Below are 20,802 nucleotides of genomic sequence, written 5' to 3'. Positions count from 1 at the left end.
ATGAAAAAACAAACTAATCGCGAATAAAGATACAAAACGATTCAATAAACTTACTAAACCAACACAAGTTTAACCTCAAAACAATAGAAATGTGAACCCATAAGCACCCTAACATAACTATAAATCGTGTTCCCATTCGCCCCTAAACGTTAAGTATATGATCCTATTTCACTCTTAAATCAAACTAAGTGCAGCACCGGCTTACACCCATAAATCAGAGTACGCTGCAAATACGATATTAAATTTCTTTATCTAGGCGCAATCCAGCGTATCAGGTGTGGGTATTATGTGCCGTTCGTAAACTGAAGGTAGCACTTTAACGCATACCTTATCGATTTTTGCACTTTGTCAGCGTGATCGATATATATATATCGATAGATATACTTTAGACGGCCGGCAAGTTATGCAGATGGTGGCACGATTCGCGGCAATAGACCGAGATGCGGGGAAGATAGAAAAGTAAGCCAAATAATCTTTATACGAATAAACTATTATACTAGAACCCACCATTAAATTATAAAAAAAAAAACGACCAAAAATAGCCGAATTTCATTAAGTATAACTTCAAATCAAGAGTGAACAGGCATCTTCTGGGCGAGCTCACTCCACGCCTTTGCCTTTCGATAGTCTGTGGACAAGTATACGTAGGTACATTTATAAAAATAAAACACAAACAATTACTAGTCTAATATTAAGGTTTAAACTACAGATAAGTAACAAAATATCTCGTAATTTATATTTATAGAAGGATGTTATTTCAAAATAGATTTAAATGTTTCCTTTTTTACTTTTTACACATTAAAAAAAATTGTTCATTATCGTATCATAAAAATTCCAATCACAAGTGTTGTATAAAATTTTAATATGCCATTACACATTTGGTGACTTTTTGAATTTGAATTATGATTTTGAGTACAAAGCTTTTAAGCGTCAATATACCTTTTCGTTACGAACGCCACATTTATGGCCACACTCGGGTAAAGTGCTGAATGTATCGCCCTACTTAAAAAGGTCGAAGGCTACGGTTGTCCACATGTCGTATGGTACACGGTTCGCCGTTTGGTGTTTGATTTTCTTTTTCGTTTTCAGTTGGCAGTTTTATGTCGGGTAGTGAGTGGCTCTGTGTTGGTTGATACTGTAAAGGTACAGCGTGGCAAATCTCGACTGGGGGGCAAATGTAACTGGTCATTTTTTCCATGTTTTATAATGTTTGCATTGTTAAATAGAGTGTTCACCGATTATATATGGTAGGCGTGTTCAGTGAATACATGTAGAACTCAACATCGTAGTATAATAATGGAAAAAATGGATTAGTTACAATTGGCCCCCAGTCGAGATTTGCCCCGCTGTACCTTACATAAATATGTATATGAAATTTGTACCTAGCGTTTATAATTATTTATGCGAATAGGTACACGATCTGTGTAAATATATGTACCGGCTGTGTGTAAGTTGTAAGTTTTGATTGGTACTTGTTCATAACAGGTACATTTTTAAAATTAAACATATTTTGTATCATGTCAGTGGAATAAAAACAAAGGAAAATATTACTTTGGGTGCCCGCTTGTAAAAAGTGGCAAACTGAATTTTTTTTACGTGTAAAATATTTTAACAAATTGGTACAATTTTCAAACATGTCGCAGAATTGTCCAGCATGTCTTACAATTTGATTATCTATAAAAACTAGTCGCTCAATAAGTCAATATTGTAAATCATTTCATTAGGTATTGCAAATTTTTAAAAGCAGTTGCGTGTGACAATTTTTTTAACTTTTAAGTCCCCTTAAATTTAATATGCCTGAAGATTCCTACCCACAGATACATTATGGGCAGCCGTATTTTGACCGAGAAAGCTGTAGGAATTATTACAAACCTTCAATCAAAATAGAGTAAATATCAATACTAATTTAAGTTGTGATTTGCATGTAAGATAAACTTGCCATACGATAAATAAAATCAAAATTGGGCCAAGGATGCTTTAAATTACTTTTGTACCTTGTATAGTATAATTATTCAATTGAACATTATTAAAAAAAATTGTACAGTAGTGACATTAATGTTTTAACGTCGAAGTTAAAATTAGTTCCAGTCCTAATAATAGTGAGTAGGTACTTCGAATAATACGCTTATTGATCAAATTGGTTTAATTACTCAGAATTATAGACATTTAATTACCTGCGCGCGGTACGAAAATAACTTATTAACATGCTCGTGATTGTCGAATTGAATTATTGGAGAAATTATTTAAATAGTACTATTCAATGTAAACTCAATTATTTTAAATGGACTACGTGTAAATGTGCGTTGATAGATATACGTACTTCAATTACGAATATGAAAATATTTTGGTAAAAATTTGATAAACATGCTTCATTTACGTTCATCGTATCGGTATTGATGATATGACTGTGTGCACGGAATGTAGCAGCAATCTTGAACACTCATCTCTGACGAAGGATCTCCAAAAGATTCCAAACATATCATCAATAGCGGCTAAACGTGATTTAACCATGTTTTAAACCATGCTGCAATATCTCAACACAGATTATTTTCAATTAAAAAAGTATTTAAATATAATACTTAAAGTAGATAAGTCAAAAATAGGTACCTAATTGTACTTTTTTTGTTTCAGGTATCAACATGAAACTCAAACTGGGCAGAAAAATGTTGTGACAAACACAGGGCCTGGATGAGAAGGAGCCAAAGATGTGTCGCCTAAAGAATTTCCAAGACGTATTCAATAACAGAACCTTCCTATTCATCTTAGTGCTATTATCATTAAAACTGTGCAGTCCTCAAGACTTGAACGAGGAATTTGTGAATGAGGACAGTTTAGACACAATTTCCGACATTATGGTAGTGCCTGTGAAAAGGGTGAAGTTTCCTAGAAACGCGCAGAATCCGTGCAGGCTGAGCGAGCTCCTGTGTGATACGGGACAGTGTATATCGCTGGACAAGTATTGTAACGGAGAGGACGACTGTGGAGACAAAAGCGACGAGCCCAAGTCTTGTTCGCGTAAGTATTTACTGTGTAATTTACAGAGACATATAGGGTGGTTTAGCCGGTTGTCGGCCAGTTTAGCAAAACTTCGAATTCAAATAGATTTTCTGAACAATGTATTCAACAAATCTTTGTCATTTGCAGATTTTTAGATTTAAAATATACTACACTTGCCATTTATGTATTAAAATGAGTTAATAAGTAACAACGTTTTGTTTATATAATTAAAAATATGAAAAAGTACCTATTTAGCCCGTTGTCGGCCACTTTGTTCGGTTCTCGGCCGCTTGTTAATCTAGTTGTCGGCCACTGTTATTAACGTTTTAAAATGAGTCTTAAATCACAAGTAATAAGATTTATTTTGAATAAAACAATACAAATTCAATGTTATAATGCATTACAAGTAATATAATAAGGAACGTTAAAGGAAACTCTTATGGATGTTACGATATACTAAAAAAAATTTTTGTAACATCGTATAAGTTAGGAGACGGGGGAGGTACACAAAAAAATGCCAATTTCATATTAAACAGGATGGATCTATAGTAAAATCAATGTAAATAATAACATACAGGCCATAAAATCAATACTTTGATCTGGAGCCAGACAGAATTTATTTTATTTCAAGATTCGGGAACTTAATAAATTTTACATACGATGCCTAGGCCGAAAACTAACTTTTTATAATCCCGTTCTCGGTCGCCAAATGCAAGAAAAATTAAAGCACATTTTAACCAAGTTTTTGTTAATAAACATGCGGCCGACTGCTAAATATAAGAAAGATGATGATAGACTTAAGTCGTATTTTGGATTCTTTTTTCTTTTAGCTTTCATTTAACGACCAAATTAATCGATTAAACATGACGTGTCTCCAGCCCGTTCTCGGCCGGGTAGCCGACAACTAAATATTAATGTGAAATTGCATTTAGTTACCCGACCACCTAATTTTATTGACTTATATCAAATAATGTGGACATTAAAATAAAAATATTATTAATTCAACTTATCCACGAAGCACATTATCCCTTAATAATATCCTAATACTCACGGAAATAATATTTTACCCACCTCGAAAAAAATGTTCAATCAAAATTTTTTTTTACAATTTGAGCAATATCCACACTGTCCAAATTGCTTTGAGCCTTTGACGAGCCAATAAAAACGTCATCAAGCAAACAACTTTAGGATATGTCAAAGACAACTCAATTTATCTGATTACCTAACTTTTTTCAATAAATACAGTAAATTTGACAAGTTATTTCAATTTTAATACGAAGTGGCCGACAACCAGAGGTGGCCGGTAAACCGGCTAAACTACCCTAGTATACCTATGGCCATAGTGAAAAGGGGCCCATTTCTCAAAACTGAAAGTAACAAATTACAAGCGGTATTCAATCTCTAATATGACAAGTTGGAAAGAGACTTCTGCTTGTAACTTGTAACTTTCAGTTTTGTGAAATGGGCCCCAGGTATAAAGTTTGGTTTCATATATCACTTATGCCTTTTTAAACATGAGTTGTGCGAAACTTACGTACTCCTTTGTGGTCCCTGTTTTGGTTTAAATTAATAATGACAACTACATTTTGAACAATGCGTGTTTGTAGCACACATTTGTATGTTGCGGTTAATTAACTCGTAATATTTTCATTAAAACAATAAATGTATGGTAGACCGATGGTACGAGACATTAGGTAAATAATAAATTTTGAAAATAAATAAATAGGTTTAGGTTAATTCAATAATATTTATAATATATTAAATTCGAATAAGTTACTTATTATAGAAATTATATATTATAAATATTACTGATAAAGGATAAAAAGAGAAAAAAAGTATTTTTCATCACATTTGCTGTTTAAAGGTCTCATTGCGTCTACGTGTACTGAAGCATAATGTACTATTTTATTCCCAAGGGAATAATGGATTTAGTTTTAAAAATTAATACAATCCGTACAATACTTCAGGCAAAGGATGTTTCAATCAGCCAAGGATTTTTGTTGCACAACCAAAATTTGACTATTAAGCTACAAAAGATATTGTACGGTATGAAAAATGCAATTTATTTATGTTTTAGAATTATTTCAGTGTGTTTTGCATTTATTTCGTAAATTTAACTCAGATAAATCGTTATAATTTACAATCTGACAATATGTTCTCGACTCGCGCTTGACCGCGTGCCAGCGCGAGGCGCCCACCGTTGCCTAGCAACGGAGAGTACAACAGACCAAATTAATGAATGAAATAAATAAGTAAAAATTTAGTTCAATTATATGATTTATATGCTTTATATTCAGGATTTTCGTGTTTGTTTTCGTTCAAAAAGTGTTTGTTATCAAAAACAATGGAATTTAATGTGAATAATCTGATATAGATGAAAATACACTACTGGTCTTTGCGCCGTCGTTGCGTTGAAGGTTTTGCCTTATGACTTTTTTTTGTATTTTTCTCTCAAATGTGATGAAAAACATTGTGTGTAACTCAGGAGGTAAGGATATTAAATACTCGTGTCTATATTCACTCCAGCCTGCGGCTGTCGTGAATATATCAGGACACTCGTATTTAATGACCCCCTTACCTCCCTTGTTGCACAATGTACTATTACTGATATCTTGAATCACGAAATTCTAACTGACTGGCTCTGTCCCGCCAATACGCAAGAGCGATAGAGATAGATATCTACGAGCGTTTCGTTTCGTGAGCGTTTGTGCCTTTCGGCTACGTACCCTGATGTATATAATCAGTTCAGCGAAATACATCTTTATTATTACCATTCAATAATACCCTACTTGGTAAGGAGGGTTATTCAAACATATTTTAATATCCCCCTCCATCTTTATACTCTATTTTTATACTGAAAGTGCTTTATGAGGCGAAGGGTCCAGTCTGTCAATAGATATGATGTATTTTATTTACCGACTGAATATCAATGGGTACTGCAACATTTTCATAAGACGAATAATATACATATTTATAAAAAAAATGGGTGCAATAAATAGAGTAGAGAAGTTAGTTGTACTGGTTTTTGGGCTGTTATAGAAATTGGGTCTCACAACTAGCGTTATAGTTGTAAACAATAAGTTCAGTCGCCGCTGTCAGCTTTGTAACGACGACTAAGCATACAATCTGTATAAAAAACAACTTTTTTAACTTTCCACATTTAAATTAGGTACCTATCGCTTAAAAGTATAGTTTGTGTATTTTAACAACAAAAAATATTTTTCTATTAAAATTTCATGCTTGATTTATCGTTACAAAACTGCTAGCGATTTAACTTTGTGTTAACAATTCTTGCTAATATTTAGTTCAAATTCTTGAAAATGTCGTTTTATGAAAGATACTTAATTCAGTTATATTCAAATTAATATTTTATATTGAAGTAAACGGTTATTTATTTCAATATTTCAAAAATGTCATACAAAAGATCATCTTTGAATGAGCCGTAACCCAATTATTTGGAAGCTATACAAGAATAAGGTATAACCAGTCATTTCTATTTTCAACGTACCCCTAAAAAGGTCAGTCGACTCGAGTCGCTACGGAGAGGCTGTGTCAGCGGACAACTCGGCTTCCTCAGCCTTTTGTGTATTATGTGGCTCAAATAAGAATAGAATCGCGCTCGTGGCAAATTTCCTAAGCGCGGAGACATTTTCATACATCGATTTTCCTGGATTACTAACTCGTAAGATGTTGGTTTTGATGTTGAAAAGGAAATGTAATGCAATGCGTGAGTAGGGTACATATTAGTGTTTACATAAAGTATTACTACTTTATGGTACTACATAGTTATATTGTATCTACTTTATTACGTTTATGCAATCATTGTCAATCCTAAAATCAAAAGTAGTGAAGCAGCATTTCAAAAATATCTACTATTCTAAATGATAATAAGTTGACATAGCGAGAGATCTCTATTCAGTAGAAGACATAAATAGATTTTAAGAGAGACTTTGTGATCGAATATATTGAATATAATGATAATGAGATGTTCGATAGAATCGAGTTCATCACTTACCACCAGGTGTGATCGTGGTCAAACGTCTACCTATTCATACTAAAAAAAAAACTCGGATGTAGGACCGATATAATCCTGGATTTTTTCCATTGAAATCCTTCCGACATCCGATATCGGATCGTATAATGTGAAAACGCACTAAGAGGCCACAGTACTGACGGTTGAAGGAATACTTACTGTCATAATAAATATTATTTTGTATTTGGTATAGAAACCGATACTTTGATATGTTTGTTTACGTTTTGTATGTCAGTCGGTCAATAACAGTTCTCATGTAAAAATTGAATAAATTCCTAGTGTACACTTTCTTGGTTTCCTTGTGCTATAGATCTCTGCTATATAGTGTTAGACCTGTGGGATATCCCCCACAGAATGTAGTTTACATAGTAAGTAGATTTAAAATATTCCAGAGAGATGAATACCTTGGTGCTCTTTGCTTCATCCGCTAACTGATGACTTACTGACTATGCATAAATAGATACCTAAATAACACTAGCTGTTTAGTATATGCATCATACTTGTATATTTTAACATAACAGGATATTGTAGTTATGTGCCAGAAGCGATTAAATTAAATTCAGATAGCAAGTCACCTGTACAGGATTGAATTGAGCTGGCGCTCTATAATCCGCACGGTGGGGTAATCTAATCGGTCCAAGTAATCCGTCGATGATCGACCTCGGACAATCAGGGCCTCCGGTTGTGTCCTGTGTAGATTAATTATAACTCACTAACATACATTGGGATGGAAATTATTATATACTGTTTTATGTACCTAAACTTTCCCACCACGGAACAATTGTGTTGCAGATCATAGGTGCGTGGAACAGAAGCCAAAATTTGTAGAATCCCAAATGACTAGAATCCTAAATGTTAGGGATCCACATTATTCGTGAATACTGTACTTTAAAAAAAACGAAGGCTGCCTAATTAAAACTACTACTAATAAATAAATATTATAGGACATTCTTACACAGATTGACGGAGTCCCACGGTAAGCTGAAGATGGCTTGTGTTGTGTTGTGTGTGATGGATATGTGAGTACCTACTCCAATTCAACAAAGTTAAGAACTACAGCTCAAAATAATATATTTATATGGATCGACCCTCGCATTTCTAACAGCATAACAAATATTAGGTACCTACATTAGGACTATCATACAAATAATATAATAGCATATAGGTACCTTGATCTTCTTCTATTATTTACTTATAAACAAAATTCGATATTTCATTTTCACTTTTATCGTCGCAAATCACACACGCTTTATTAATATGGCAAAGTTATGCCTTGGGTCGGCCAAAACATATTTGTTATATTTATACGTTTCGCTGTTATGTGTTCAGTCTGAGCTTCGTCGTGGATTTATTTCCAATAAAAATTGCAGATCCTTGTACATATAAACTAGCTTTTGCCCACGGTTACGCTCGCGTTAAATTGCATGAATGCTTTATACAAACTTCCATCCCCCATTTTAGGGAAGTGGGGGATTAGAAAAAGACTGCATGCAACTGCGTCGAAATATCGGCAGCACAAAAAAATCAAAAAGGTAATCATGGTCTATATCCCGGTCAATATAAGTCTAGTGCTTTTCGAGGTAATATATGCCAACAATTAAATAACAACCAACAATATTTTTCTTGGAAAGCAAGCAAGGGTTATATTTATTATAAGCGCTGAAGTTTTCCTAGCCCTTTTCGTTATTAGTTACAGCGGGTGCCCTTGAGAAACTTCCTACTTTTCAGCACTTACTAATAAAGTCTCGAAATGCGAGCCATAACCATCAATATCTCCCCTACCCTCGGTTCTTGTAAAAGACGAATTGATTAATCAACTATTATGCAATAACATTATAAATATCAGCAAGATTGTAGAAGAATAAACACAGTTAGCCTTCTATTTTTATTAGTTATATAAACACTCATTGATATTGTGCCTGTAAGTGTTCCATTCCGGAAACATAAGTAGCAGCCCTCATATTTTAGTACTAAAGTTTTCCTAGCCCACTTCATACCTTACAGTACGTGCGCCCTTGAAAAACTTCCTACGTTCCCGCACTCACTAATAAACTCTCAAATGCGCCATAACCATCAGTAACTCTACCCTCTGTTCTCGTAAAATACGTTTTTACGCTAGAAATATCCGGAACGATAATTGTCTTACACAAAAGACCTCGAGATGTCCTCACAAAGGGGATTGAAAGAACTAGATTACTGTCTGTTTCCACGATGCCGCGTCCCGGGGGAGTAGGGTTGGGTCGTCAACGGACGATGACAGAAGCTTTGCGGCCAAATTCGGCCATTTTTGGGCTTGTTTGAATATGAATGTCAACACGTACCTAACATAATAACAATATAGGTATAAAAATTGACAGACATAAAAATACCTACCTTATAATAATTTCAGTACTCATTTTTTAGGGTTCCGTAGTCAACTAGGAACCCTTATAGTTTCGCCATGTCTGTCTGTCCGTCCGTCCGTCCGTCCGTCCGTCCGTCCGTCCGTCCGTCCGTCCGCGGATAATCTCAGTAACCGTTAGCACTAGAAAGCTGAAATTTGGTACCAATATGTATATCAATCACGCCAACAAAGTGCAAAAATAAAAAATGGAAAAACATGTTTTATTAGGGTACCCCCCATACATGTAAAGTGGGGCTGATATTTTTTTTTATTCCAACCCCAACGTGTGATATATTGTTGGATAGGTATTTAAAAATTAATAAGGGTTTATTAAGATCGTTTTTTGATAATATTAATATTTTCGGAAATAATCGCTCCTAAAGGAAAAAAAAATGCGTCCCCCCCCCTCTAACTTTTGAACCATTATGTTTAAAAAATATGAAAAAAATCACAAAAGTAGAACTTTATAAATACTTTCTAGGAAAATTATTTTGAACTTGATAGGTTTAGTAGTTTTTGAGAAAAATACGAAAAACTACGGAACCCTACACTGAGCGTGGCTCGACACGCTCTTGGCCGGTTTTTTAATGTTAAAATTCCCGTGAAAAAAAAAATCAATCTAAAGAAGTAACATGTTAACCGGTTAGCCAAATTAAAAGAAAAGTGGTTACATTTTCTGCTGGATAGTCTTACTAGTGTTTCAAAGATAATAGGATATTAAGAACTTAGACCCCGAATGACATAGTATTAAATTCAAGTGTGAGACGTGACTACTGTCTTAAACTCTCAGTGTCTTAGATTTCCGGTTCTTTCCATTACTGTCCCTTGAGTCAAGCCTAGTCGTTCCTAAGTAAACGTCTATTTTGCGAGCGTTTTTACTTAACTGTGGACCATCAACGACCAATTAGCAATCGTGAAAAAACGTTAGTAATCCCGACTTAATTCGCCATGTTAAATGGAAATACCTCTATGCAGTTTTACTTTGTAAGAACTTATCTTAGAATTCATAGTTTAATATCAATTTATAAAATTTTGTATATTAGTATTACCTACCAAGTATATACGAAAATCTTGTGATCTAAGGGTGCTGTGCCTAGTTACTTTCACTGAACAGAAAAAATGAGACAAAATTTGATCGGTATCGCGGCAACAACACACGGTTGATTTAGCTTGAGCAATTTTTATTCGCTTGAATTCGTTGAATGTAAACTAACGTCGTAGAAAAAATATCGCTAAGCTTTACCTGCAGACTCGTTTCAAACATAAAATATGATGTACTTATTAAAAGTGTGGTAATTAGTGTTTTTAGGGTTCCGTAGTCAACTAGGAACCCTTATAGTTTCGCCATGTCTGTCTGTCCGTCCGTCCGTCCGTCCGCGGATAATCTCAGTAACCGTTAGCACTAGAAAGCTGAAATTTGGTACCAATATGTATATCAATCACGCCCACAAAGTGCAAAAATAAAAAAATGGGAAAAAATATTTTATTAGGGTACCCCCCATACATGTAAAGTGGGGGCTGATTTTTTTTTTCATTCGAACCCCAACGTGTGATATATTGTTGGATAGGTATTTAAAAATGAATAAGGGTTTACTAAGATCGTTTTTTGATAATATTAATATTTTCGGAAATAATCGCTCCTAAAGGAAAAAAAAGTGCGTCCCCCCCCTCTAACTTTTGAACCATATGTTCAAAAAATATGAAAAAAATCACAAAAGTAGAACTTTATAAAGACTTTCTAGGAAAATTATTTTGAACTTGATAGGTTCAGTAGTTTTTGAGAAAAATACGGAAAACTACGGAACCCTACACTGAGCGTGGCCCGACACGCTCTTGGCCGGTTTTTTTTTTGTAGTTAGCATTGTATCTTAAGTATATTGAAAAAATAAGTAGGTATGTACATTTGAATAGCAAACGCAGTAAAAATAAAGAGAAAATACCTTATACTTACGTAATTATACATTTCAGTTTTTTATCGAGTTTTAAATATTTTGACGCAGTTTCATACATCATGATCACGGGAAACCCCGGAAAAAATGAGTCTAGTGAGACCACCCGTGAAATATTCAAAATTATTAGAAGATACATGTATCGATTATATCCATCGACTCTCTATTATACATTTTCTTGTCATAGCTGCATGAACAACAATTTCAGGCACAAAATTACAAAAGGAAACTGTTAGGGCTAGTTTCATCAACCACATTTGACAGACACATCAATCGTCACGCAGCAGACGTCTATAGAACTTCCCAAACAATATAATTTAACGAACGCTTTAAAGGTGACAGACGGTTTGGTGCAACCGACCCATAACCTACCTAAAAACCTCCATTTAAAAACTATTATCATTCCGATTGTCACTTTTTTACAGTGTTTTTCACATCCTGTATGGAGATAAACTGGCTCAAAGTTGCGCAACAGGAAGTATCATGCGTCCGGTGGCTTCGATTTCAATTTTACCGGCGTAAATAAATTTTACTAGCTACCTTTTTTCGTACGTTTAAAACTACGGCTGCAGTTTTTTCCGACTCTAAAATTAGTCTGCATTTGGCCAACGAAAACGGGTTAAAGGTTGGCTCAGTTTTGGTAACCAAAAATAATGATTAAAATGGTTACGGACTGAAAGGATTTGTTTTTTGCTCTTTGTAAATATTCCTATATTTTATTAAGAAGACTTTTCAAATATTTGCCGCCGATTACCGTAATAGTTACTCTTGAAATAGAAACCATAGAAACAACTTACATCACATAAAATTAATCCCGACGTTTCGAAACACTTACAGAGTTCACGGTCAACGGTAGTTAACTATTAGGTAGGTACAGATGTAGTACGAAAAGGGTTTCCTTTCTATTTTTCCGGAAACGTTCGTATTTGACATGCTAGTTCAAATAGTGACAGTACTTTTTGTACAGAGGCTGACTGAAATAGCATGAGACGTTCGTAGGTTTCCATAAGAATACCAAGGAATTTTTTTTCGCACTATTTACATCTGTACGCGCGTTCGCCAACTAATCGCTCCAGGCGAAAATAAATATCTAAAACTATTACTGACTAAGAAATATCGACACCTGTGTATCTATATTTAAACAAGCACATAGGTACACATAAATAAAGGTACATTTCGTGACTAATGTCCGTCCATTTAGTGAACAGCGCCACGGTAAACTTAACACCTTATTAAAGGGAGCGTGGGTTTTTTTGTTAATTGTAGCTATATTTCGGGTTAATGACCACCTTCGTGGGAGCGATAAAAGCGAAAGCTCGTTTCAGGCATCGTTGTAATTAAAGGAGGTTTTATTGTATGGTTGACTCGCTAAGTGGGAGTGGGCAAATATTGTTATTATTTAAAATTGCGCTGTTAAAATGGCAGGCATTTGCTTTTTGTAGACAGTGTTGTAATTAGTTTTCGTATGAATTAATATTTAACATTGATGCATTATAAACAGATAAAAGTAAATCTAATAAGACTTAATGAGATTATTGGTAGGTATACCATTATAAATATTTTATGCTTGAAATTACGAATTCCTGTAAGTATATACTCGTACCCTGCCATTAACGATAACGCGCGAATCAAGGCATGCTTCTTCGTGGATCATACATACAGGGTGGAAAAATCGAATGCCACATGGATGGCAACTACCTTAAATATTGTAAATAGCACATTTTGTGTAAGGGTGACTTTCCTTTGTTTTTGAAAACAAAAAAATCTGAATTTAAGGATTTATGAAAAATCGCTTGCCTCAGTCGGGACTCGAACCGGTCAAATGTGACAAAAAATAACGTGCCGTATTTTATGATGCAGATTGAAAGGGTTACTGATAAGGTTCATTTTTCTCTAAATAACAAATACAATCAGAATAACGGAAGGCCATGAAAATTTGGCACATTATTTGGCACGTTATTTTTTGTCACATTTGACCGGTTCGAGTCCCGACTGAGGCAAGCGATTTTTCATAAATCCTTAAATGCAGAATTTATTGTTTTTAAAAACCAAGGAAAGTCTCCCTGACACAAAATGTGCTATTTACAATATTTAAGGTAGTTGCCATCCATGTGGCATTCGATATTTCCACCCTGTATATTACATGATCCCGGACTCACCGGACTCGCACCCGGATCATACATACTAATATTATAAATGGGAAAATGTGTGTCTGTTTGTTTGTTCGCCCTTCATGGTAAAACGGAGTGACGAATTGTCGTGATATTTTAAGTGGAGATAGCTGAAGGGATGAAAAGTGACATAGGCTACTTTTTGTCTCTTTCTATTATTTTATTTCTATTATGATCTGGACTTCTGTCTTATTTTACTTTTCACGTTTGTCACGTCAATTTGTCCAATAATAACTTTAGTATAAATCATCGTCATCATCAGCATATCAGCCCTTTATCGTCGACTGCTAAACATAATATGCCTCTAATCTTCTAGTACGCCCCTTGTCCCGGTCCTGAGCTAATCTCATCCAGTTGTGATCCACATTTTAGAATATTAAGTTCTCGTTATTAAAAAAATGCGAATACATATTTTTAGCACAGAGTTTAAAGACTGAATTCGGAGAAAGATGTAATAGCGCTTAAGAGATACAAAGATAAATCTGTATACAAAGGTATTTTACTAACCCGGCTGCATTTAATATGTTCTCCTTAATTAAATAGCGAGCACTCGGTAAAATTCTAACAACATTACCTTAACGTAAATTGCCAGAAAGCAGTAAAATGGGGCGAGAATAATTCCAATTTCACTAATGCCCGGCTTCGAAGTTTGTTTGTAATTAGCAAGGCATACGTGATGTGTGTTACAGTCCTGAAGAATTAGGTACACGCGGGTAAGTAGATTTCAGTACATTTTGTGTTTTGTAAAATAGACGCGACAGAGATATCGTTGGAAATAAAGATTCGGTATATTATTGGCGAGGATCAGTCTGGCTTAGAATCCATACTGTGATTTGGTTTTGTCCGGTCCTGGGTTCGAATCCAGGTAAGAGTATTTATTTGTCTGAAGAACAGATAATAGGCATAGGCATGCGTATTAATGATGATGACTCATCATGATCATCCTTGCGTTATCCCGGCGTTTGCCACGGTTGGGAGCCTGGGGTCCGCTTTGACAAGTAATCCCAAGATTTGGCGTAGGCACTAGTTTTACCTGACCTTCCAACCCGAAGGGTAACTAAGGCTGTCCAAGATGAGACAAACAAAAAGAAGTCGTGGTTTAAACTTGCAACTATTTAATTAAATCTATATAAAAAAGTACAAAATTTGTATGACACGCAAAGTTCCGTTGTTCGCTCTCGTAGAGACAAGTAGGTATTGACACTTGTACGATGATGTGGAGTAATTTTGACACTTGGTTAGTGACGTCGCTCTATTCGTTCGGGAGTCGGCTTTATACGTTCCGTTTAGCGCGAACAAAGGCCTTATTGGTATTAGTCCGGTTTCCTCACGATGTTTTCTTTCACCGAAAAGCATAATAGGCATACCTATATGTATATAATATTATTCGTATTATTCATCCCTGAGTCATGGTTGATAAGTATTTATAAGTATAATGTCGCCTAGTACCTGTAATACAAGCTATAGTTTTGGGGGTAGTTCCATCTGTACTACGTAGGTATTCCCTAATTTTTTTTTCTTCTAATAAAACGTGTTTTCAAAGGAAATAATTGCGCGGAAACAAAACTGCTCGGTTTTTTCAGTCGCTAGTCTATAAATTCTCAGCTCAGGGTTTATTTACGATAATCATAAAATTCATAAAGTACTTGTTAGTCATATTGACGACCAGCCAAGACGAAACTTACCTACTTTTTCTAATACATCGGTCTAATCGAGAGGTTTCTTTACATATCAGGTACCTTAAATGCAATTTCATTCCTATAACATTTACATACCTCTAGAAAGGTTTATCGATGAAACTTTTAATTGTATTCGCGAACAAACTTGATTCAGGTACAAACTTCAAAATAACTCCTTTTGATTGCACAGGATTACGCTAAAATAAACACACTAACTTCGGCTTCGTCACACGGCATCGCGCGTTGCAAGTACCTAGCAAATATCTCAATCGCTTACACTTCGTAAGCGTTATCGTAGGTAGCTCTCTCTCACTTCTGTAGTGGTGCGACAGATCCAGACTGCGTTTCGATCGCCACGTATCGTTAACGATAGTCACTTCGGCCAGGCGGAGTTTGGAAGAACAATTTTGTTAGCATTCAGCGGAGCTCCTAATAGCGTTCGCTAAGATGTCTCAATTATACCCGCTAAAGACGCAGGACCACTGGAAGCAAGTTTGTCATACAAACATAGTCTCCATTTTCCTCTCTGAATATCGATATTATTGACAATAATTTTACACAACTTGATGGACATATTTATTTATTTATAATCACAAAAAGTGGATTTAATTTTAGTAATATTTTTAAACTATATTTTATTTATACCATATTAGTCATCGTCGTGGTCTCGCATTTCGACACCTACTTACTACCCCTGAATTTAATAAGAGTAGCACTTCAATTTGTGTAGTTTTAGGAATACAAGCTTGAGTTTATGTATAAAATGTAAATATGTAATAATTATAGATTACAATGTGATTTCGTACACATTTTAAATGCTTGTAACTATTATTATAAATAAAAAATCGAAAAAAAATATACTCAATAGTTGTGTTTAAAACATAACAGATTGCATGAATAATGTTCCATGATGTATTAATATCCAGGGAGGATAATCGGGACTACATTAATAAAGCAAAGCGGCCGTTCTTTTCCCTCTTAAGCCACCGCCGGCAAATACTTTTGTCCGCGCCGTCTAGTTTCCGTCTATTCAATGTCTTTTATATGCTCCGTAATGGGCATGTTAGGGAGAAGTGCCGGAAGTTCTTTTTTTGGCACATTTTATGTTTTCATTACAGCAATACGCTGTAAATGAATAAGAACTAGTACTGATGGATTGTGGGTGCGCTTACTATTACAATTTAAAGTGTTATCTTGTTTGTCAAGTGTTATCTTCATGTTCTTTTCCATTTTTCCTTTTAGTGTCATAATGTGACAGTTGAAATCAATATTATTTGTAATCAAACCTAAAATTAGCTATGTATTTTTAGACGTATTATATTTATACCTTATAGGTACCTATAGTATTATGCTTCTAAACGAGCAATTCTTGTATATTTATTTATTTATATAATATATACCGACGATCTCGGAAACCGCTCTAACGATTTCGCTGAAATTTGTTATGTGGGGGTTTTCGGGGCTGAAAAATCGATCCAGCTCAGCTTTAGATCCCGGAAAACGCGAATTTTCGAGTTTTCATTCGTTTTTCTTTCGCGTTAGTAAACGCCAAATATGGTCGTTAATTTCGCCAACCGCGGATAGGCTGGGTGTAGCTCAGTCGTAAGAGGTCGGTCTAATGTTCGCAAACACATCAGGGTTTCGAATCCCGGCCAGAAATTAAGTTTTTTTTTTGCATTTATAAGAGTTTTTTTTTATCTAAAGACGTGATATAATAAAATAGACCCGAGCGTCGTCCAGATATTAATGAACTAAAATAAGTACAAACTATTTTTTCAATTATTTCAACATCAGGCTACCCGCAGAATGGATAATGAACGTTTTTATAAATTAGTCAAAATTATATATTAGTCAATATTAACTTATTTTTGTCTCCAAAAAATGTGAAAGACTGTAGTTTCTTGTATGAGAGCATAAAAATTAAAGTATTCATTTAGAAAAACCGTCAAAACTAGGTACTTTCAATTATTTGATAAAGGACGAAACTACACGTCAAGACAACGTAAATAATTTTGACTAAACTAGGACAATTTTATGCAAATAAATACAATATACTTACACTTAATTAGGTTACTATCATATCTCTATGAAAGAATGAATAGGTACCTGAATATAATACAAGCAGAAAACTTTTCGTAAAGCCCCTTACGTCGCAGCTGCAAGATAATGACAAAGAAATATCTAACAACACTAACAAGCCCAAGGCAAGTTCTACATACGCGCGTCTAAGTGAGCCATTACTCTAGTAAAATGGACCATTTGTTGTGCGTCGATGTTAGTGTGGAGGTAGCTTTGTTTTGATAGAATGAATAAGTAAACCCTAAATAGGTAATGTTAGCTAATATAAAAGAGTTGGATTATAATCAAGATAAGAAATGGAGACTTGACAAATGTCTTAAGAAGCCTAAAACCTTCGGTGGATAATAATTTATTTAAGTTGTAAGTAATATTTTAGTTGAGTTAATCTGTGTAAGGTGTCCCCAATAAGTCCACAGTATAAAAAATGGCCTAGTAAAGTTGATATGAAGAAATAATTAAAACTTTGTAGGCATGAAACAGTTAACAATAAATAAACTCCCTGACATGATGAAACACATAAAAAGTAAACTGTTTTAATTGTTCTCAGTGAGCTTGATGGTACTTTCTGGGTTAATCTGCTCACACATTTAGTTGGTACACGCGATATTGTGTTTTTTGTTTTTGTTTTTATATCATGCTTATTTGTTAACAAGTACATAAATATAACATTTCCGACAACAAACTTAAGAACCTTGTAAATCTTGTAATAAACAACAAATAAAAAAAGTCACTCCATCGATTTGACAAACCTTAACAGAATAATTTATACCAAAAAGCACTTAACACGAAGACACCCACACGACAACCATCAAACAGTCCGTGGCGTGTTTCCCTTAAGCAAAAACAAAAGAATATCAAAGCAAACAACATTTAACGGATAAGTGAACACTTATGCCATGTAATGCGCTGTCAGGGTAGACAAAAGGCGGTTTTTTTATTTAAAAAGAATGTAAAAATATGGCCGCCCCCATTGTGTTGGCTCCGCGCTTTATACCGATCTTTTTACTTCTCATTTCCTTATTTTTGTGTATGAAGGATTAACAACACAGGTAGCCCACACCTATTTATTATCTGCTGCATAATTTTTGGCTTGTTTTTTGGCCGTGGACATTTTTAGATGTTAATTTTTGGTGTTTGTGTTTGTTTTGTAATTTGCTGGAATATGCGGGATGTTTAGCTTCTGTGTTAATATACATTATTATTTATAAAGAGCACTTTTTTATACCAAAATCAACGTGAAAATTACTGTTGTGTTTTTTCTGGCATCGAGTGAAGTTTTCAAAGTTATTTATATATTATTTAGTCTGTACTCGTTTGTCGTATGTCGTGTTCCATATCCGAATCGAAATCGAATCGAATCGTTCATACAAAAGTAATTTATGTACGCTCACGTTCTTTTACATGTATTGTGAGTATAAGAGTAAGACACTAAATAAAACCATAAATTAAACTGTAGTCCATAAAACTCACAAGCAGGCATTATTTAATTGCCATTATGCGCGATTTAGTCAGACAGTTATACTTTTCCTTTAAGAAACATAATACAACAAAACCGGCCAAGAGCGTGTCGGGCCACGCTCAGTGTAGGGTTCCGTAGTTTTCCGTATTTTTCTGAAAAACTACTGAACCTATCAAGTTCAAAACAATTTTCCTAGAAAGTCTTTATAAAGTTCTACTTTTGTGATTTTTTTCATATTTTTTAAACATATGGTTCAAAAGTTAGAGGGGGGGGGACGCACTTTTTTTTCCTTTAGGAGCGATTATTTTCGAAAATATTAATATTATCAAAAAACGATCTGATTCATTTTTTAATACCTACCCAACAATATATCACACGTTGGGGTTGGAATGAAAAAAAATATCAGCCCCCACTTTACATGTAGGGGGGGTACCCTAATAAAACATTTTTTTCCATTTTTTTATTTTTGCACTTTGTTGGCGTGATTGATATACATATTGATACCAAATTTCAGATTTCTAGTGCTAACGGTTACTGAGATTATCCGCGGACGGACGGACGGACGGACGGACGGACGGACAGACAGACATGGCGAAACTATAAGGGTTCCTAGTTGACTACGGAACCCTAAAAATTAATGAAACAGATTTGTTTACGGTTTTGGAATAACTTCCACAGTAAAATTTTCTCAGTATGTCCACCCCGTACAGACTAAATATACACTTATGGGCATTTTCGCGAAAAAAGATTCAAAAACTTTTTTTTTCTTGAAACTTAACAGATGAAAGTATTTAATGTGTTTCCTACTCAGAATCGCGAGCCCTTTCCATCCTACTGCAAAAAAAGCGTCCCAAATTATTTTTTCCACTTCCTTACTATTTTTCGAACACTTTGTACAGCGGTTACAAAGTGGAAAGTATGCAAAATAATAAAAATTTTGGGACCATTTTTTTGTCTCTTGATTTTTGTCCTAGATCGAAAGGGCTCATGATTCTGATCAGGAAAAACATAAAATTTACCTACCTTGGAAAAAATATTTTTGGTGAATTCTCTCGCAAAAATCCCTTATATGACATTTATTTTAGAGAACAATTTACTAAACTTACCTGTTTTTCCTACAGCCTGCAACAGGACCTACATGGGTGACGTGGGTCGAACTTACGAGCTGGAAGTGCGGCGGCCGCGCGAGGACCACCTGCCCTTCGTGTGCCATCTCAACTTCACCGCCACGGGAGGAAACTATGGGGATATCATACAGGTATGTTTGATCGTTCATTGATACGGTTCGTTCTCAAGGGATGGGATCATGTTACCGAAACTGGGAGATATGATCCCGTATCCAAATGTTAAGGGTTATTTTAAAAGGTATCAAGTTTTAAGTATCAGATAATTCAAATGTTCAAAGTCGTCAGCATATAAATAAATAAATGAAAGTGAGAAATCGCGAAGCGTCTGGTTGAGGTAACTGGTGACCGAAGAGCTGGCGACTTCCTCGCATAACGTATCAACATTGCGATACAGCGAGGAAATGTCACTAGTATCCTTGGTACAATGCCTCAAGGGCCTTTTTTAGACATTAGCTAGCCTTTAAGTTTAGTCTTAGTTTTTATATAATTATGTAACTATGTTCATGTAAATAAAGAATATTTTTAATAAATATTGTGAGACACCTTACACAGATCAACCTAGCCCCAAACTAAGCAAAGCTTGTACTTTGGGTGCTAGGCGACGATATACTTACATATATAGATAAATACATACTTATATACATAGAAAACATCCATGACTCAGGAACAAATATCAGTGCCCATCACACAAATAGATGTCCTTACCAGGATTCGAACCTGGGACCGCGGCTTAACAGGCAGGGTCACTACACGCTAGGCCAGACCGGTCGTCAATGCTGTGCTTGAATAATATGCTATGAATGCACTTCAATGTCTACAAACGACTCAGTTATTCATACAATGAGCTCTATATGAACTTAAACATTGAAACTTTTTACATCATGACAACATATATGGATGTTTGTGTTTGTGTGATTTTGAAAAT

At 34.8% G+C, this 20,802-nt stretch overlaps 1 protein-coding gene across 2 annotated transcripts in view; it reads left to right on the top strand.

Annotated features, from left to right (window-relative positions):
* LOC125230562 overlaps positions 1–20,802 on the top strand; it is a 107,472-nt gene that overhangs the window by 52,711 nt on the left and 33,959 nt on the right. For both annotated transcript variants that reach the window (XM_048135754.1, XM_048135753.1), the window contains exons 2-3: positions 2,632–3,015; positions 19,872–20,008. In XM_048135754.1, the coding sequence (XP_047991711.1) occupies positions 2,706–3,015; positions 19,872–20,008 (447 nt within the window). In that variant the 5' untranslated portion in view covers positions 2,632–2,705. The remainder of the gene's footprint in view (positions 1–2,631; positions 3,016–19,871; positions 20,009–20,802) is intronic.

The sequence above is a fragment of the Leguminivora glycinivorella genome, chromosome 10 (assembly GCF_023078275.1).
Source record: "Leguminivora glycinivorella isolate SPB_JAAS2020 chromosome 10, LegGlyc_1.1, whole genome shotgun sequence".
In the NCBI taxonomy this organism is placed as follows: Eukaryota; Metazoa; Arthropoda; class Insecta; order Lepidoptera; family Tortricidae; genus Leguminivora; species Leguminivora glycinivorella.
This window is presented reverse-complemented; position numbering and strand designations above follow the sequence as displayed.